General features: G+C 36.9%; 1 protein-coding gene across 2 annotated transcripts; it reads right to left on the reverse strand.

Annotated features, from left to right (window-relative positions):
- Positions 1–420: 420 nt before the first annotated feature.
- esrrgb (estrogen-related receptor gamma b) lies at positions 421–17,115 on the reverse strand. 2 transcript variants are annotated; one of them, XM_079888589.1, is made up of 8 exons: positions 16,890–17,115; positions 14,540–14,910; positions 13,230–13,346; positions 9,182–9,286; positions 8,918–9,100; positions 4,321–4,590; positions 2,064–2,338; positions 427–1,864 (listed from the first exon to the last, which is right to left on the reverse strand). In XM_079888589.1, the coding sequence occupies exons 1-7, from the start codon at positions 16,946–16,948 to the stop codon at positions 2,094–2,096; spliced, it is 1,350 nt and encodes a 449-aa protein (XP_079744715.1). In that variant the 5' UTR covers positions 16,949–17,115; the 3' UTR covers positions 427–1,864; positions 2,064–2,093. The 2 variants fall into 2 exon arrangements, with proteins under 2 accessions (XP_079744714.1, XP_079744715.1); XM_079888588.1 differs by having other exon boundaries at positions 421–2,338.
- Between the last annotated feature and the right edge of the window lie 4,985 nt (positions 17,116–22,100).

A 22,100-nucleotide genomic window follows, 5' to 3' on the forward strand; every position in this document is an offset into this window, starting at 1 on the left:
ACGAGACGCATCAACAGACACTGGACTCTGTTGACTTGGACACCGGTAAGCAACCAAACAGAATACCAGATCTTATTGTAGATGATCAAAATCACTGTCTCTGGAAAAACATCTCACCAAACGACCGTGATATCGAACACAAATTGCTTATTTACAAGGAATATTTGCTAATCTCTGAGTGTTTGGAGTCAAATATATGCTTGTATGTTTATATTTGTCATGCAGATCTTTATCTGAAAAGAAAACAATCAGATTGCCATAATCCAAAAATAAATAATATAATTAGAAATTTTTAGGGTTCGAACACAAATTAATGTGACGCAGCTCATAAGCAGAATAATCTGCTTGTTTTTGGTGAATGTAACCCTGACAGGTGTTCGCTTACTTTCTGCTGGAAAAACAAATCAAAGACGAAAAACACAGATGTCAAGTCCGTTATTTAATGCATTATTATTGAATATCTTTATATATTTTTTGCCATTTATTTAAAAAAAAAAAGTCATTTCATATAATCAAACAGATAACGAGAAGATAAACTTACATCATTGTTCATGAGAGCATCGTACAACATCCACAAAACCTTCACAAGCAGAAACAGTGAGACTCACACACAAACTGTGACTGCCGTAAATAACAGACCCAGAAATCCAGAATAAACGCCATCAGAGAATGACAGTCATTGTTAAACTGGTGCGGATGTGACTAACAAACTCACAAGAGATCAGTCTGTCCTCTTCACATTAATTCTATCTTGTAGTGTTTCCTTTATTACGGTAAACATATTCATTTCTGATCATCACAATGACTGACAGACAACAATCAGCGCATAAATATTACATAAAACCACATGTAAGAAATGTCTCAGAACAGTACAGCATGAATGAGTAAATGTCAGATCATTTCGGTGAACTATCTAATTTAAAGATGAATTCAACCAACATTCAGTTATTGCTTCAAAACATACTTTCACATCTCTGTGAATGGCTGAGAACAGATATTGCTATGGCTTTTCTTTTCAGTCATTTAATGAGCAAGAGCCTTTCAGTTTGGTGTGCTAAAAGGTTCATGTGGTAAAAATGGAATAAAAAAAAAGCTTAGTTTGTGCAGATATATTCATGAGCATCCGGAGATTTAAAAAATCCTATGTTAGTACATGATCTATTAGTTAAAATTTCAAAAGTGCATTGGTACGCCTTGTTATTTGATGTTTCCACACTTAAATGTTGTTAATCTATATATATCATATTTCTGTCTAGACTGCATCTCTGAGACCTTTTGAATTGAAAATTGTGTGTATAGTAGATGTTGTTGAACACTGTTTTTCCTTTATATTTGTGTCAGGAGAGTAATTATTGACTTATTTATTTGGCAAGGCTGACTCTACTATGATAGAACTCTTATGAAAACTGATAGAAAATTCTGCAAATTAAATGCTCTTTATCTTTAATAAATTAAATAAATACAAACCATTATAAATAAAGTTTCACCATTAATTCAACAATATTCACATCCAGCAATTACTGATGTACTACCATCAGTCAGTAAGATTTTTATTTTATTTTTTGAAAAAGTCTCTTCTGCTCACCAAGCCTGTATTTATTTGATCAAAAATACAGTCCATTATTGAGAAAAAGTATTAGAATTTAAAATAACTGTTTTCTGTTTAAATATATTTTAAAATGCAATTTATTCCTGTGATCAAAGCTGAATTTTCAGCATCATTACTCCAGTCTTTAGTCACATGATCCTTCAGAAATCACTCTATTATGACGATTCGCTGCTCAAGAAACATTTCTGATTATTATCAATGTTGAAAAAAGTCGTGCTGTTGATTTTTGTGGAAACTGATGTATTTTTCAGGATTCTTTGATGAATAGAAAGGTAAAAAAAAAAAAAAATTAACAACCAATTTGAAACAGTAGTGTATATTTGAAACTTCTTTTTTGTTAGTTAAATCAATCCTCAACTATGTGAAACTGTATTGAAACTATTTTTATATGTCATGACTCGCGCCTGTTTTTCCCCATGGATTTGTGAACAATCCTCTTCCAGAAGTTTGTCACCTCAGTTTGATGGTCCAATCGGGTTAAGGATCAGACATTGGCCTCCAGAAGTTCCAGAAAGAGTTTGTGCATGGGGACGCGTCCGTCCTGCTTGATGCTGAAGAAGCGGCGCACGGCTTTGACAGAGGTTTGGCGGAGGAGCGGGAGGGTCATGATGAGTTTGCCCGCCCGTCGAGGGTCTTCCCTGTGATGGACACACTCGTAATCCAGAAGAGCCTCATGGAGAGAGTCCTGAAGACCCTGAACGGCCTCCACGTCCTCTATATGCATCGAGTCTGAGAGAGGGAATCAAAACATCAGGTGTTGACTGTCGTCTTCAATAAATCGCATTGCATTTATTAAAAAATTGACAGTAAATAATGTAGTGTGTTCCAATAATATGTTGATGAAAATGTGTTAAAGGTGAAGTATGTAAGATTTGTTTATGTTAAAATACATTCTCTTAACCCAGTTTATGGTTCATTGACTACTATTAGTAAGCCATTAATGGGTTTATTTCCCCCAAAAGTGTAAACATCAAGTCTCACATTGAGAGCGGTCCGCTCAGATGTGTCAATCAATTCGCAGCTTAACTCATTCCCCGCCAGGGTTTAAAAAAAAGTTGCCAGCAACCAACAGCATTTTTTTTATTTTTCATAAAAGTTTCATGGCCGACAGAATATTTTGTTGTATGAATATTTGAACATGCAATTCATCAAAAGAAAGAACAGACCCTCTGCGTTTAAGCTGTATTCTAGCTTCATGTATCCCTTTTTTTTCAACACTTGAATATTGGTAAGTTAAAAAAAAAAGCAACATTTTCAACAAAAAGCTGAGAAAATCGCGTTTTTGACTTGATCGGATTCAGAACGATGATCAAAACACAGATGGAGTAGATCGAGTCCATCAACACTCCCAAAGCTTCACAGTCCTGTAGCTCATCCTGAGTCGACATTTCATTCAGTAACATTAGACAGTTTTGATCTATATGCTGTTTAATGTTGATTATCACATTATATTACATATGCATCTGCTAACATATAATATCGCTTGTTTTTGCTTCTTCTTCTCCTTTGTTTTGATCAGGAGATTCTGTACTCTTTCAGAATATGCGTAATAGCGCCCCCTACCACATAACAATGAAAACATGGAAAGCCGGAAATTTCCGTCAATGGCGGGGAAAGAGAATTGAGTCCCAATTCAGAGGCTGCATCCTTCAAAGGCCAAGCCTTATGAAGGCATGAAGGTCGGACCGAGAATTTATAAATGGGACGGTCTAACATACAGAGGTTTGCTCTTGTCGCGTTACAACTGACAGCTGGCGGTGACTGCCCGAGCGGGATTCGAACCGGGGTCTCCGGTGTGGGAAGCGGGTGTGCTAATGGGTCTAAAGACTGCTATTTGCTAAGTAGCTAATACACCTCTTGAGGCCAGGGGAGTGAGGTCTACACGTACAGCTCTTACTAGTCTATGTCCGTTACACTTACTCATGACACATAGCAACACAGCTAAAAGTATTCCTAATATGTTGGACCTTTTTATTGAAAGAACCTGCTGAGAAGCCTTCACAAGCATCCGGACTGATGTTTGAGTTGGGGGAGGCACATCGCATGGACGTAATTGCAAGATTGTTTAAAGGCACACTATGCAAGATTTGTACCTTAATATAACAGCTTCGAAGTCATTTATATGGTAAATGAACTCGTAGTAGGGCGAATCATCCCGATAGCAAAGAAGGGGGGGACGCCGTTGGCAAAACCAATGCAGGTTTGAGAGGTGGCGCCCCGACAAATCTCGCAAGAATCACGACTTGCTTTACGGCATGACGTCACATACATCAACAACATATGAAGCAGCCTCGATGGAAGACACTAGCACGCATTTAAGACGTGAATCATGGCAGAGTCGACGAAGAAAACAAAGAAATCGCGGTCGGAAGAGTCAAGGAAAAGAAACCGAGAAACTGACCCCGTGAGGAACCGGACAAGAGTCCCACTCAGTCAGGCTTTCACTCGTTGGTATTTACGACAGTAACGTTAAAAACAAGTACTCCACAGCGACTCTAGGGGTCGCTGTTTGACAAAAACAGAAACTGCATAGTATGCCTTTAAAAATATGATTTCTTTTTGTAATTCCCCTAGGTGCCACTAGTGTCGCAGAAACTACATACTTCACCTTTAAGAATGCTATTAGCCGCATTCGTTTAAAGCATGTTTTTGCGTAAAAGGGTTGAACGTTCCCTGCACAAATGTTCTGTACAATTACCCGTATCATTTACCTGAGTTGGCGAGAGCGATGGCTTTCAGAGTGACGAACTCTTCTCTCTCCAGCCTCATGGATCTGTACCTGCGCACCAGCTGTAATATGGCCATGTGGAGCTCCAGCAGACCGGCTGATTTCGCCTGTTCAGCATCCATGATGTAATCCTCCGCAAACACCAGCTTGTCATCGCAGGCCAGCGAGCTGAAAGCCACTCGCAGGATGAGGATCTCCATCCAAGCGCTCTGCAGGAGACTCATCTGATCGGACAGACAGAGGCTGGAGAAACCTGCAGGAGTGATGAGTTACTGATCAGAGAAGCTCAGATAATAGATCAGATCATTGGGCCTCATTCACCAACCGTTCTTACGAAGAAATGTGTTCTTAAACCCCACTTACGCACTTTTTACGAAGATTCTGACATTCACTAATGTTTTCTCATCTTGGATTTGTTCTTAGCTAAGAACAAAACCTACGCACACTCAAGAGCACTCTTACGCACATTTGAGTGATGACAGTTTGCTCCAAATAATTGGTTACAGCATTTTATTTAATTCTACAGTCGTTTACAATGATAGTATTTTACTGTAATGTAATTTTACTGTAATGCAGTGAACCAAAGAAAAACACGGTTTGAAAAACACGGTCTTAAAAACACGGTTTGAAATCGCTGGTGTTTCTGACGTCACAAACTACCTTGTAACCAATCAGATCAACGTGTGATCGTCCACGAATGGTTCTCTGAGCTGCTGTGAGTGAGTGGAGGCAGAGCTCATTTGCATATTCATAGAACTGCAAATACTAAATGAGGAAAGGGTGTAGAGTTACAGTCAAACTATTTTAAGGCATGAAGAAAAAAAAATTCAAGGAAAAAACGATTAAATATGTCATTTTGGTGATCAAAGATGAGTTTAAAGGGATATAATTATTGGCTACAGGGGGACTTTAAAGAGGCGGTATAATGCCCTTGTCACAAGAAGTAAAATAGGTCTTTGATGTCCCCAGAGTGTGTATGTGAAGTTTTAGCTCAAAATACCCCACAGATATTTTTATATAGCATGTTAAAGTTGTCACTTTTTGAGGGTGAGCAAAAACACACCGTTTTGTGTCTGTTCCTTTAAATGCAAATGAGCTGCTGCTCCCAGCACAGGGGGCGGAGCTTCAACAGCTTGTGTCATTTTACCTCACACAGACATGCAGTGAAAATTTCAAAGACATTTAGCCTTTTATGTTCAAACCGAAGTTAGACAATGATGGAGAGACTCAAGAAGAAGTGACAACATGTAGAAGCAACATGACATTTCTGAATGGTTAGTTGATGAATTTATGTAGCTGATGTGTAGTTATCTTCTAGTCATTGATTAGCATATTTTGTCTTGATAATCTATAAATCTTGTTCTGGGGGCGGGTTTATGTAAATTCTAGGGTTGGTGATGTCACTAACCCGGGAGGAATGTCGTGTAGTCTCTACCAGCCGTTTGTTGTAGTCCTTAAAAAGCAATTTCTTTAAAAGCAAATATCTCCCTTTGCTTTGAACTTTGAGCGTTGTAACTTTGCAGATGTTGTTTATGCTCAAACAGCAACATTACACACTAACTAAAGTTAGAAAAGTGAAATCATAGTCAACCACCCCTTTAAACAAGACTGTAGTAATTAACATTTTGTAAGAAACTCTAATAAATTACATGTTATTTGTTTAGATTCTGTTCAGAATCGTGATCTCTATTTGAAACAAAAAAGAATTTGTGATTCTCAGTTTATCCAGAATCCTGCAGCTCTAACATATTTAAAACAACTAATCACCTAATTAAACTACTAATCAGCTAAATAAGTAATCCTAAACAACTATATTCAGCTAAATAACCAATCAATATCTATTATCTAGATAAACTTATTTCTAATTTCACCTTACTCAGCTAATTTCCTAAACAACTAATCTGATAAACAAACTAAAACAACTAATCACCTTAATAAGTACATAATTAGCTATATAACTAATTAACACCTGCCTCTGAGATGTTGAATCAGCTCATAAAATAAGATTTTAATATGACAGATAAAACCTTCTTATTTTAGAGCTAATTTCTATTCAGTTTCAGACTGGACTATGACCTCTGTTAGGAAAGACAGCTCTCTCTGTGTGTGTGTGTGTGTGTGTGTGTGTGTGTGTGTGTGTGTGTGTGTGTGTGTGTGTGTGTGTGTGACAGGGGTTTGTCCCCTGAAGAACCGCGTCAATGACGGACGAATCTCTCTCATTCACGTTCTCTCACACTTAATTAAAAAGCCAGTGATTAGTTTGGTGTGGCGAGGGAGAAGAGGAGCTTTGATTTGATTTTTTCACCCATCACTGATGCTTATCAGAGGCCGTAATGACTCGTATCTCTCGCTCTCTCTCCTCCTGAGTGACGTTCATTAGCTGATTGCATCTGCGCGCTGATCGATCGCGGGTTCACGCTGTGCGCTGGAGACGCGGCCGTATCGACGTCTGTGAAACGTGTTAACGGAATCAAAGGGCCCTCATGACACTCAAACAACGCAAATAAACAACCCTGGAGCCATTTAAATCAGCAATGTCATCTTCTATTGTACATCCTGCTACAGATGCCAGGGAAGAGACAATGCTGCTGTCACACACACACACACACATAGTATTTCAATGTTGACATGAACACACACAACCGCTCATGTGTATGTAAAACACACAAACACAAACACACACACACACACACACAAACATGCTTGCGTTACACTTTGGGGACAAAGCTGTTCGCAGAAGTGAGCTAAGCCGGACAATAGTAAAAATAAGGCAATTTTTTTTTTATGTTTTCAAATCAGAAGGAATGTTTTGTTTTTTAGTTAAAAAAAATACTAAACATCCTTAAGACAAGATTAATTCAATTGAGAAGCAAAATTGCACAAGACAAAACATAAAAATTATCAAATTATTGAAAAATATCAACTAATATAAAACTATAACAATTATAATATTTATATATAATATTTTATGAAATGGTCCTTGCACAAATGTTATTTGAAAATATATATTATATATAAAAACCGATAAAACCGATAAAGCTGAGACACTTCAGATGTGCACTGTTCGCCATGGTGATTTTGAATTGCTTGAAATATGACTGGAATCACTTCAAAAAATAAATATACAGTTAAAGTGCAACATGTGCAGCGCAAGTCTGTCATATAGGCGACATAAAATTATGAGAATATCATTATAATAGTGTGCTTGGGACATGGATTTTGATGGTGAGACTTTTGTTTTTGTAATCAGTCTCTCAAAAATTATATAAAAACTTGGATTTATTTATATTGGCCAATTTATCGGTTATCGGTATCGGCCAAAATTTTCACATCGGTGCATCCCTATCAAATATATAATATTTATAATAATAATATGCCTCACAAAACTTTCTAAGATCCACCATTAAAACAACTAAAATTGTATAATAATATAAACACATACTGTACAGTATACATTTTTCAAGTTTTAATATCTTACACAATTTTTTTCCCAAGTAAATTTATTTTGTTTTAAGGATGTTTATATATTTTTTACTAGAAAATACAGATTTTCATTTATTATTTTTGTAGTCATTATAATTAACCTTATATAAAAACAACAGAAGTCTGTTGTGTGTCTTCATGTAGATGTGTGTAATAATCACTCACATTCTCTCTGTCCATATGTGAATTAATGGTGTTTATTTACCAAATACTGTAATCCAGTGCACAAAACTATGACATATAATCAGTCACGTGTTATGGAGAATTACACACACACACACACACACACACACACATGCACACACACACACACACACACACACACACACACACACACACACACACACACACACACACACACACACACACACACACACACACACACACACACCTGGTTTTGTGGTTTGTTTTGTAAGCATTACTACAGAGGTCAGTATCAACACAAAAACAGGTGCTGGCCAGTTCTCTGTATGCGTGTATGTGTGTGTGTGTGTGTGTGTGCGTGTGTGTGTGTGTGTGTGTACATGTATGTACAACTATCTTTGTGAGGACCGGTTTGAGTTTTAGACCATAGGAGTGAGGTCAAAGAGAGTAAAGTGAGGACATTTTGTCCGGTAATCACTTCCTGAGAGCCCATTAAAGGCCAGTTTGAGGGATAAGTTTATAATTCGGTTAAGGGTAGGTTTAGGGTAAGGGTTCGGGTTAGACAGGTGATGGGTGGGGTTAGGGTAAGGAGCTAGAGATTGCATTGAGTCAATGTCCTCACAAAGATAGATGTACAAGAGTGCGTGTGTGTTCATCTGTAGTAAAAACAATAGCTTTAATAACAACAAAAGTCTATGAAATGTCCTTATTAAGATACATAAATGTGTGTCTTTAGAGCAGCTAAAAGGGCAGACGTCTCGAGTACAGGAAGACATTTTTATTCTCTGAAAACATCTAATGATCTGACATTCCAGTTGTTGACACACAGAAACACATCTGAACTAACAGCACTTTATCTCTCTGTATCCAAAACAGACAGTAGATAAAACACGTGTGTGTGTGTGTGTGTGTAATTTAAGTCTCTTTGGCATGTGAGTTTCGAGTGTGTGTACCTGGTATGTGTTTGGCCCAGCTGATGTTCAGCACGAGCTCTCTGTCAGCGAGGTCACACAGGGTCGTCAGGGCTTTGATGTCACTGTCGGGGAGCGCGGGGTCAGGCATGGCACACACTCGCTCGGGCTCGGCCCCCAACAGGAGGGTCACCACCTGATTCTCCCCCTGAATGCTGCAGGACGCTAAAGAAAGAGCCAGGGGAGATTATGAACACACATACTGAGACGCAGATGTGTCTGGCTGAGGTGAAATCTGCTTCTTACGGGGTTTTCTGTGAGGTGGAGGTACGCTGAGGTGCACGCTGGAATCAGAGTCAATTCTCCTCTTATATTTCTGCCGTCCTCCTCGCACCCGGTCCAAACGCACACCTGGAGTCACACACACACACACACAATGAAGAAAATAATGTAGATTCTGTAAATGTAAATTATATAATGTGTGGATTGTTTTCTTTATTACAAAATACACAGAAACTGGCTGATAATACTAGAATTTACTTTATTAAAAATTAGGGCTGTCAAACGATTAATCGCGATTAATCGCATCCAAAATAAAAGTTTGTTACATAATACATGTGTATGTACGGTGTATAATTATTTTCTATATATAAATACACACACATGCATGTATATATATATATTTAAGAAATATTTGCATGTATATACTGTGTATATATATTTATATTATATATAAATATTTTATATATAAATAACACATTTTTCTTAAATATATATGCATGTGTGTGTATTTATATATAGAAAATAATTATACTCCATACACACACATATATTATGTAAACACAAACTTTTATTTTGGATGCGATTAATCGCGATTAATCGTTTGACAGCCCTATTAAAAATATAAGTGTAGACCTAGTTAGAGAGCTTTGTAATGCATCATAACAATGTATGTGAATACATTAATGTTGTAATACATGCATGCAAGACAAAAATATGAAATAAACGATATAAATATAAATGATTAATTTTATAATAATAAGCCTCACAAAACTTTCTAGATTTATCCTTAAAACCAAAAAAATTAACAAATACATAACTTGCACACACATAACAATAAATGTAAATACATTAATATTGTATAAGTATGCAAGACAAAATATTAAATACAAAATATATAAAAATAAAAAATGAAAAAGCATATTAAATGAATATAAAATGTATATTTTTATAATCTAAAACTTTTTATAATAATAATAACATACCATATATACTGTCTATATATACACTCCTGAACAAAATCTTAAGACCGGGGGAAGCATTCCAAGTTTTACGCATTTTGCTCTGGTGGATCATAACTGGGTTGTAAGTACTGCTTCAGAATGCCAAAAGAAAAAACAGGAGCAAGAGACAAAAAATAGAGAGTAGGCAATTTATTGAAAACGGCATTTAAACTCAAACAGGCTGTTCATCAGCTGATCAAAAGTTTAAGACCATAGCCATAAAAAGGTGAAATCTGCACAAAAATATGGCTTTCATGTCATTGTTCTTCAGGCAGTCCTACTGTCACAATCTCCTGATGGCAAAGGCAAAAAGGCTTTCTCTCTTTGAACGTGGCAGGATTGTTGAGCTGCACAAGCAAGGCCTCTCGCAACGCGCCATCGCTGCCGAGGTTGGACGCAGTAAGACAGTCATTTTACATTTCTTAAAAGATCCTGAAAGTTATGGGACAAAAAAGTCAAGTGGTAGACCCAAAAAAATTTCACCTGCACTGAGCCGCAGGATCCGACGGGTTGTCCGTGAAGACACAGGTCGATCTTCAACCCAAATTAAGGCCCTTACTGATGCTGACTGCAGCCCAATAACCATAAGACGGCATCTGCGAGAGAAGGGCTTCAAGAACAAAAAACGTCTTCAAAGGCCACGTCTCCTCCCACGCCACAAATTTGCCCATTTGGAATTTGCAAGGGAGCACCAAACATGGGACATTGAAAGGTGGAAGAAAGTTTTATTCTCTGACGAGAAAAAATTTAACCTGGATGGTCCTGATGGCTTCCAACGTTACTGGCATGACAAGGAGATCCCACCGGAGATGTTTTCTACGCGGCACAGTGGAGGAGGCTCCTTCATGATCTGGCGTGCTTTTTCCTTCAATGTGAAAATGGAGCTTCAGGTTGTGCAGGGGCGTCAAACGGCGGCTGGCTATGTGGATCTGTTGCAGCGGGCATCCCTCTTGACTGAGGGCCCCCATCTGTGCGGTAATGACTGGGTCTTTCAGGACAACGCTGCAATTCACAACGCCCGCCTGACGAAGGACTTCTTCCAGGAGAATAACGTCGCTCTTTTGGACCATCCTGCGTGTTCCCCTGATCTAAATCCCATTGAGAACATTTGGGGTTGGATGGCAAGGGAAGTTTTCAAAAACGGACGTCAGTTCCAGACCGTGGATGCCCTTCGTGAAGCCATCTTCACCACATGGAGCAACGTTCCCAGCAGCCTCCAGAAAACAGTCGCATCAAGCATGCCGAAGCGAGTGTTTGAAGTAATCAACAAGAACGGGGGGGCTACTCACTACTGAGTCTTTTTTTTGACACTTTTAGTTCTGTTGTGGGTTTATTTTTGGGCTATGGTCTTAAACTTTTGATCAGCTGATGAACAGCCTGTTTTTGTTTAAATGAAGTTTTCAATAAATTGCCTACTCTCTATTTTTTTGTGTCTTGCTCCTGTTTCTTCTTTTGCCATTTTGAAGCAGCACTTACAACCCTGTTATGATCCACCAGCGCGAAATGCGTAAAACTTGGAATGCTTCCCCCGGTCTTAAGATTTTGTTCAGGAGTGTATATATATATATATATATATGAAGAGTTCAGATGCAAAAGCCTCCAAGTTGCCATCTGAAATTTTCTTCTAGAATGATAATTTTTATAAAGCTTGTATATTTAAGTTAAGTGATTTCACTTAAATGACAATTAATAGGTCATTTGCGAAATTATTTAACTTAAATATACAAGCTTGATAAAAATGATCATTCTAGAAGAAAATTTCAGATGGCACTTAGAGGCTTTTGCATCATATATATTATAGTTGAATCAGTCACGAAGAATTAAGGCAGTTCTGAAGGCAAAAGAGGTCCAAACCGGTACTAGCAAGGTGTACCTAATAAAGTGGCCGGCGAGGGTTTATACTCCTGTTTCAGTTCTGCTCATTTATGGTTTACTGTGGTTGGCAAGTTCTCCTACATTTCCCTTGAGTGTTAGGATTTCTGAATAAAGACTGTCTGTTTTGCTACTTCTGCGTCTCATCGTCTGTGCTGCAGATCATACCCATAACACAGCACTTATTGTTGCCTTGTTGGTTTGATTGCTTCTATTGTTCTCCTCATTTGTAAGTCGGTTTGGATAAAAGCGTCTGCTAAATGATTACATGTCAAAAGTAATACCCGTGTCTAAAAATGTAGATTATGGGATAAGAAAAAGAACTTGTAGAACAAGTATAATAAAATACACAGTTCGGCTGAAATAGATCTCCATCCGTTTGATTTTACAAATTATTTTGGCAGCGTTTTGAAAAAGCAGGTGCACTGAAACTAAATCAGGGCAGCAAAAATACGACTCCACACCTGCACTAATATCACACTTTTTGCTGACTGCTTCAGTTTTATCTGAATATAAATATTATATCTTTGGTTGTGTATGTGAAAGCACTAAAGTAAATTCCAGAAGCCCAATATATATGTGTTTGATCTCAGATGCTTTCATAGCCAAACAAATCAAAAGAACCTGCATGTAGTGTCATTCATATAGTGTGTCGCACTACATTTTCTCACAAAACCTGTCAAGAACGTGCCCATATCATCAAAACAAAGACATTTTGCTTAAAGCAGTAGTTCTCAAATAGTGGGTCATAACCCAAATATGCTCTGATGCAGAAAACAAAATGCTGACCGCAAATAATAAAATCCAACAAAACATATAATTATGCGTAGTTAGGATTTGTATGACAATCAATCAAGCATATTTACCACCACAATTCATGTCCGTTCTCTTACTGTAATGTGAACCAATGACCCGATCTAAACATTTCAATTGTTAAAATTGTATTTATGCTAATCTTAATTTTGAAAATCATTCTATTGCAGCAATACGAATGTATTGGGAATTATCATTTTGAATCATTTAAATAAAAAACCCTCGATTGTAGAACATCCTGACGCATTTATAACAGTTGCTTAATTTTCATGAAAATAATGTCACAAAACAGACTTAATTTTCCTTCTTCGAATATTTTTACCTTTAGATTTTGTGGTGAAATGTGCCAGTTTTTGTGAGAATCATCCACACACACACACTCTCACCTTCCCTCAGCATTCCCACAGACAGACACTTGGTGAAGCGGCAGGCCTGACAGGACTTCCTCCTCCGTTTAGTGATCTCACAATCTCTGCTGACCGAACAACTGTACTCTATATTACCTGAGAGAGACAAACAGGACCAAAAACATGCATCTAGCTAAATCTGTGTGTATCAAACACACAAACACACCTTTTATCAATGTTGACAACAGTTTGCTATTATTAATATTAAAGGGATAGTTCACGCAAAATTGAAAATTAGCCCATGATTTTCTTACTCACTTATTCTTATTGTATAGTTGTACACTTATTCTTTACTTATTCACTCATCCTAGGTGTGTATGACATTGTTCTTTCAGACGAATACAATCAGATTTATATTTAAAAATGTCCTGGTTCTTCCAAGCTTTATAATGGCAGTGAATGGCAGTTTATGTTTTGAAGTCCATCAAAGTGCATCCATCCATCATAAAAGTGCTCCACATGGCTCCGGGGGGTTAATAAAGGCCTTCTGAAGCAAAGCGATGAGTTTGTGTAAGAAAAATATTCATTATTTAAAACTTTCTAAAGGAAAATAACTAGCTTCCGGCCAAACGAACATACAGATTCCACTTAAGTCTAAGCGCAACTTATGCGAGTAATGTGACGCACTGCTGATATTTACGCTGCGCCACGACGCACTACGCTACTTCTGACGTCGTAAGTTGCGTAAGTTGTGCTTTAGGTGTAAGTAGACTGCGTTTGGTTGGAAGCTAGAATTTTACTTTGTAACGTGTTAAATATTAATATTTATCTTACACAAATGCATCGCTTCACTTCAAAAGGCCTTTATTAACCCCCCGGAGCCGTGTGGAGCACTTTTATGATGGATGGATGCACTTTGATGATGGATGGATGGATGGATGCACTTTTATGATGGATGGATGGATGGATGCACTTTTATGATGGATGGATGGATGGATGCACTTTTATGATGGATGGATGCACTTTGATGATGGATGGATGCACTTTTATGATGGATGGATGCACTTTGATGACGGATGGATGCACTTTTATGATGGATGGATGCACTTTGATGATGGATGGATGCACTTTGATGGACTTCCAAACATAAACTGCCATTCACTGCCATTATAAAGCTTGGAAGAGCCAGGACATTTTTGAATATAACTCCGATTGTATTCGTCTGAAGAACAATGTCATATACACCTAGGATGACTTGAGGGTGAGTAAATCATGGGCTAATTTTCATTTTTGGGTGAACTATCCCTTTAAGTAGCGCTTAATATTTTTGTGGAAACTGTGATCCTGACCTTGAATGGTGCGTTTGAAGAAGGCTTTGCAGGCCTCGCAGGAAGCCACTCCATAGTGGAACCCAGATCCGACGTCTCCACACACGAGACACAGGCGTTTGGGGCCTGAGCTGAGCCCGTGTCCGCTCTTCACCGGCGCTTCCTCCGGCAGCCTGCAGGGGGCGCCGGGGGGCCTGAGCGCCGCCTCCACCCCAGAGTACGACCCAGGCGAGTCCAGACCTGTTGGGTTCCCTTTAGTTACTGAACTGAAGCTGCTCCCAGCGTCCGACGACGCCCCGGGACTGTGCTGGGTCAGACTGTCCGACAGGGACGAAGGGCTTGAGGGTTCGGTCTTGATGTAGTGGCTGCTGATCGACATCAGGTCCAGGAAGCTTTGGAAATGAAAAGAATAATGAGAATTAAGAAACAGGAACAAATACATGTGTGCATTTTCTTATTACACAGTTAAATGTTAGGTATAAATGCATATAAATTATATTTAAAAAACAGATAATACATGTAATTTTAGAGCATAACACTGCATAAATGTTGTTGTTCTATCAATTATATTAGAATTTATAATGAAACTCTAACAATATATATCCTATATCCTTTTGTTACATTTAAAATGTAACAAAATTCAAATAAATTCTGTTCCATTTTAACTTTCTATTCATCAAAAAATCCTGCAAATCAACATTGATAATAATCAGAAATGTTTCTTGAGCAGTAAGTCATTATATTAGAATGATTTCTGAAGGATCATGTGACACTAAAGACTGGAGTAATGATGCTGAAAATTCAGCTTTGATCACAGAAATAAATTACAATTTAAAAGATATTCAAAAAGAAAAAAGTTATTTTAAATAGCAATACTATTTCAGAATATTGTTGTTTTACTGTATTTGATAAAAAAAATGCAGTCTTGTTGAGCAGAAGATATATTTAAAACCAACCCCAAATTTTTGAATGGAAGTGTTTGTTTTGTTTATTGTTTAAATATAGCTTTAAAACGAATAGCATTGTTTTAACGTCACGTGTGTGTGTGTGTTACCCTGATGGTGTTTTGTCCTTGTGTAGGTCACACTGTGCACGTTCTACAAACTGTTTATGTTCATTATGTTTGTATTTTTATTAGCCATGGTTCACAGAAAGACAATTTACCAGGATGTTTTGTTTTACAGTATGAAACCTGAAAAGAGCTGCAATCTGACGGAACAGCAATTTAGAGCTTTTCCTTTTATCAGCACAATTAAATATTTCCCACTATGTCAGACGTAGTGTTTACAGGCCACACAGCACCTGAACACACCTGTTCTCACACACACACACACACACACACACACACACAGTGTGCGGCAGCCAGTAACGTGATCCTAAAGCCCATCAGGGTTTTTGTCTGGGATCCAGAGGAATTACCTGTGACTCCTTCACTCATAGCAAATCCTATTGCAGTAAGATGGTCAGTGAACACTGCCAGAACGTGTCCTTATTACGTAAATACAGTATCCAGCGGGATTATATTTTTGGATTTTTCCAACTCTTTCAAAGTGAGGTTTAGACTAGAGCACTGCCACTATATCATGCCTTTCAGTACACAGGGGTCCTTTAAAGCATGATGGTTTTCAAAAACACTTCCAAAAACAAAAAAACATCATGTACAAAATGACATTGTGGAACTCAAACAGGTTCTCTTATTGTATTCTTTAAATTCTCATTGGAACTTTTGTTTTTAAATAATCTTGGTCTGATGATTGACAGTTATTAACAGTTTTTACAGATATTAAAGTTGCTGATTTATGGGAAAACACTTTTATTCCATTTACTATTTTATCTGATCTTTTGAGAGTTAAACTATATAAAACTGATCAGTTTTGAACGTATCTATTATCTACGAATATCTATTTACCATGAGATCAAATCTTTCTTCTTAAATTTTCTTTCATGAGCACGTTTTATTATATAGAATATATATATATATTACAATACCAAGTATTTTGGTGGAAACTTACATTTTTGCAAGTGCACACGTGACTTATAGATGAGTAACACACACACACATATATGTATGTGTGTGTGTGTGTTGCTCATCTATAAATCACGTGTGCACTTGCAAAAATATAACAGTTTCTACCAAAATACTTGGTACTGTAACTACTACATAATATAAATTAATATAGGCTCACCTTCAATCAGTAGGCTACAATAATATTTTAGCCATTTTATAGCAAATATAGGGCTAGTATCAATTGTATACAGTTATACTTTTCTATTACAAAGTTACACGTAATGAAGTTCAACGTTTATACAACGTTACATATAAAAGCCTGATTATGTCCTTATAAAGTTGTAAATTAATAAAGTTACTTACTTGTTCTGTTCAGAAGGGAAGGAGAAAGATTCCGGGTGATAAAACTGCACTAGATCCATGATGAGACAGCTGAGAATGAAACCATAACCTGAGGAAAGGCTTGTGAAATCACACCTATCACTTGTTTTCTCCTGTAATGAGGTTTTACTGTAAACAGAAGCTGGTCTGTTAGTGTTTCTCTTCTCTGCGTTTCTCTTCACTGCAGCGCAGGACTGCTTACGAATATTGAAGGAACGTTTCGGGTTATTCCCGCCTTAATGCCGACGTCACCGGATAATCGACCAATGTTAGCGCGCTCTAATGAATATTCATGAGCATTTCAGGTGAGCGTGAAAAGACGCCTCAGTTTGAGACTCAGTGAAGAGAGGAAGACACAACGTTGTCGTTACTTCAACTGTCTACAGCGCGATATTTTAAGTAGAGCATTATAAATGAAAACGTCAACGTAGACAAAGTGTTTTATTCTCTAACCAACCTCCAGAACTAATTATATAGCCTACGCTTACTAAAAGCATTACCATAGCCTACAATGGTATCATCAGATGGTAATACCATGGCACTTTAAACTGCATGATAAGTGATACCTATCACACTTACAAAAGTAGTGTTGTCTGAAGGGCACAAACACATTTCCACTATATAAACATTATTCAAATGGACCTTTTAGCAAATCCTGCAAAGTTTTATAAAAATTGTTTTGTTTTTTTAATGTATGTAGGCTACATTTATAACACTATAATTTGTATTAGGCTATATTAGGCTACCTTTGCATCAAATAACAAAAAACTAGGTAACGCTGTGAGGGTGTTTCTAATACAGAAGCTGTGGGAGTGATGGTCGAATTGACCGTTATCAATCTCTCTATTTTTTCCTCTTTTGAAAGTTGTGAAACCACTATTGTGGATGTTTTTTTTGTTGTTGTTGCTGCTATTTCAGCAAATGGGAACATGGAAAATGTAATGTAGTCTTTCATTCACCACTATAGAAGTTTACCCAACTATGACGACTTCCGCTTCCGAGAAACGTGAAAAAAACGTTGAAATAAAGAAGACACACCTGCACAGGTGGGCTAATTAGTTTAGTTTAGTTTAGAGCTTTATTAATCCCCTTGGAGCAGTTAATTCAGACTCCAAGATTGTAGACGATTTTTGTTCTTCATAGACAGTGAAGAAAACCAGCAAAGAAAAAGACAAAACAGAACACTTTCAACAAATTAATTGTAAATACACAGTTTCCTCAACACAAAATAATCTTTGAGGTGATTTTTTAATCGGTATTCGGATCAAGCTTCAACATGTTATCAAAAATCTTCCCTAAATACTTATATTCCCCTACTTTCACCTGTGTCCCATTACTAATCACAGCTTGAAGTGCAAGTGCTTTCTTACTAAAATGAATGAGCGTCTTTGAGACAGTTTCATACTGTTCCACCCCAAAAAAAAAAACCCAGCCCATATTCCTGGTCTAAATGTGAAAGCAAAGAACAGTATCATCTGCATATTTTACCAAATAAGTCTTACCTTGGGAACTGTGATAATCATTTGTGTGTAAAAAAAACCATAAACTTTTGGTGAACCAAAAGTATTTAATGTGTCCGATGAAACCCAATTAACCATAACCCTTAGTTGTCTATCTGTTAATAAGTTCATAAAACTAGACCATGATTACAATTAAATGAGTTTTTCCCTAAAATGACAGGTTGCCGAGTAAACGGCCCACTATTTTCCAACGCGATATGCAAACTGCAGCGGATCGAAAAATGAACCAATAACCGTCATTATGCTTTTTGATATCTTTTTCAAATTCTTTACAGTTATTGAGAATAATGTATATAAATAATGGAGAAACTCCACTAAGCTGCTCAGCACAGTGATTCAGTGCTCTCTAAAAAATAAAGGTTCTTTATTGGCATCGATGGTTCCATTAAGAACCTCCAACATTCATGGAATCTTTACATTCCACAAAAGGTTCTCAAGATGTTCTTCATACGGTTGACTGAGAGATTCTTTGGGGAACTGAAAACGGTGCTAAAACATCCATTTGGAACCTTTGTTTTTAAGAGTGTGCCTCATTAAGCGGCGTGGCTTTCAACTCTCTCTCTCAGTATATTAAAAGGATTCAATAAAAATATATATTTTTTAATTAATCCTCAGCAAACATTCAAGAAACAATAAGGTGTTTATGTGAGATCATGGCGTTTGAAAGGAGAAAGCCTTCATTATGCAGGAGGTAAACACACCGTGTTTTCAGTGGTATTACTGGAGAAAGCCTCTGTCCACTCGTGTGCCGAGGGCAAACACACACTGAGCTGGGACACAAAGGGAGATCTCAACGCTCTCTGTGTCCAAGTCCGACGTTAACTTGATTCTGCAACTCTCTCACCATCATCATTGTCACTGCAGACTTGAACAGCAGGAAACGCTCCTCATTAAACATCCTCCTCGTCCCTCCGGATCACAATACACCCATCTCAGATCATGATGAAACATTTCACACAGAGCAAATATCACTGCTGGTGTCTTTTAAAAGAAGGGGGTGATTATATCCCTTAACTAGTCTAACCAGCAAGACTCTTGGCCAACAAGCATCATTAGAAAGATTCTAGCATGATATTTCAATAACGCTTTACAATAAGGTCCCATAGTAAATGTAAGTACATAGTGAGTAATTTTATTTACAGTGTTTGTTCATCTATTTTCATTGTTAGTTCATGCTAACTGATGTAGTTAACAAATGCAATCATATTGTAAAATGTTACCAATATTTCTGATGCTATTGAATTTCTAAACGGCTATGCTGGTCCACTGGTTTATTTTATTTATGCGTTTTATTGTCCTTTTTAGTTCTGTTTCAATCTCTTATTTTTGTTCTTACTGTTTATGGCATTGTATGTTTTCTATAAAGACCTGTGTAAACACACTATACTGTTCAAAAGTTCGGGGGCTTTTTTCATGTTTTTGAATTGAGTCTCTTCGGCTCACCAAGGCTGCATTTATTTGATCAAAAATAGTAAAACAGTGATATTGTGAAATATTACAATTTAAAAGAATTGTTTTCTGTTTTAATATATATTCAAATGTAAATTATTCCTGTGATGCAAAGCTGAATTTTCAGCATCATTACTCCAGTCTTCAGTGTCACACAGACTGTTTCACATAGCAGAAAACACAGTTCACACAGTAACATTCAAAACTTTGAGAGCCCTAACCCTGCCAGTCCTGTGATTAGTTATCCTCTAAAGCACTCAATGCATCAATCCGGTATCTAGTTACACTTAATAGATCAAGAAAGTGCTTTCCAGTTTTGTGCAATATGCATCAGGTGTGAATGTACTTTACGGTCACATTTCAAATCTCACATCTTACTTAAATGCGTTAGCACAACTCGTGGTATTATGAATTAGTCTGGATGTGTGTGTATCTGGCAGTTGCTACCTGTGTGCCGAGTGTTACGTAATTCAGGTCTCAAAGTGATGAGCTGAGCAGGATTACATGCTGGATTTCCTCTGACCGAGACGATTCACATCTCGCTTGTCTCACGCTCGTCTGTGTGTGAGAGAGAGACACACACAGAGAGAGAGAGAGAGAGAGAAATGATGACAGCATTTTTAGAGCATATCTTAGATCGACTATTAGGCCTTAAAAATAACATTGGATCAAGACATCATTGGTCTTGACCTCATCTCTATTAAACAAAATCAAACAAGTCAATTTTGACACAATTGATCATCAATTGAATTAAGTGTATAAAAAAAATACACCTTATGTATCTGAAATACATCCTAAATACATTAATGTTCCTTATTTTGAACATAGACTTGAAAATGAATAACCAAACCTATAAGGGTTGTAATTCATGAAAGGTTGAAATCTCTTTTTAAACAAGACAATCAGCAGATTAATGCACTTCAACAAAACAAAAAGAAAAAAGGGGGAAAAAAAGAAAAAAAGTGTTAAAAAAATTTAAGTTTACTGTAAAGCAAATGGACTTTACATTATTGGTTACACTTTATTTTAAGGTGTCATTGTTACAGTGTAATTATACATGTAAGTACTGAGTAATATTAAGCAACTATATGTGCTTGCTATAGGGTTAGGGTAGGATTAGGTTAAGGGTTAGTTACATTTAGGCTACTGTTATTACTATGGTAAGTATACATTTGTAACAAGGATACTGTAAAATAAAGTGTTACCACATTATTTTATACAAAACACATATTTTTCGAATAATTTGGACAAAATCAAACCAAAATGTCTAACCAAGTTGTGTTCCAAATTTGACGTTGATATAAAAATGTTAGGCGCTATAACTAAAATAGCGATTTAAAAAAAAAAATTATACCTGGTTCTGTCAATATTATCAATATGGTCTCAGACCTTTCTAATGATGCTAGTTTTGTCAAGATTAGATTCTAAAATAGTGCAGTAAATTGTATAATATGAAACATGACCCCGCCCACTAGGGGGAGGAGCCGCTTTAAGGATTAAGTACGTTTCAAAACGGGTTTCAAAGAACGAATTTTTAATGTTTCGAATTATTCCTAATTCATGAGGATTACTCAAATCTGATAGGAAAAAGTGAAATAAAAGTGTGCCAAGTAAACAGTGGGTTACATTTTTTTAAACATTCCTTAAATTTGTGACGCCCAAAATACATCACACTTTCTATAGTAAATTATGTCATTCTGTTTATTTATTATTTGTAGGATTGACTGCATACTATAGAGCTAATCAGGATTCTTGTGTTCACACTGACTCACTTGACGCTTTGAGTAATTCTTCAACATATCAGTTGCTGAGCAGAAAAGAGAGACATATTGAGTCCATTGGTATAATTTTCTGCTAGATTGCAGAGTTATAATTACTCTAGAGATCCGCTGTACTGATGAGAGGATATTAGTATTGATCTACCCACTGACAGTCTTCACAATAAACACACAGAATATGAAAAAACTACCGTTAAACATCCCCTGAAGACAATCAACATGATAATTGAGTTTTCTCTTAATAAAGTTATTCATTTACTCACCCTCATGCTCTTCTAAACACGAAGGACACAAAGGAGACGTTTAACAGAAGGTCCGAGCTGCTCTTTCTATTAAAACCATGACCACTTTTTGTAGGATGCCAACAATTTAATGTTGCAAAACAATAAGTATTAAATGAGTAAAATAAAATAAGAAAAATTAAACTTTACAACTTTAAAATAATT

The sequence above is a fragment of the Squalius cephalus genome, assembly GCF_949319135.1.
Source record: "Squalius cephalus genome assembly, chromosome: 12".
Lineage (NCBI taxonomy): Eukaryota > Metazoa > Chordata > Actinopteri > Cypriniformes > Leuciscidae > Squalius > Squalius cephalus.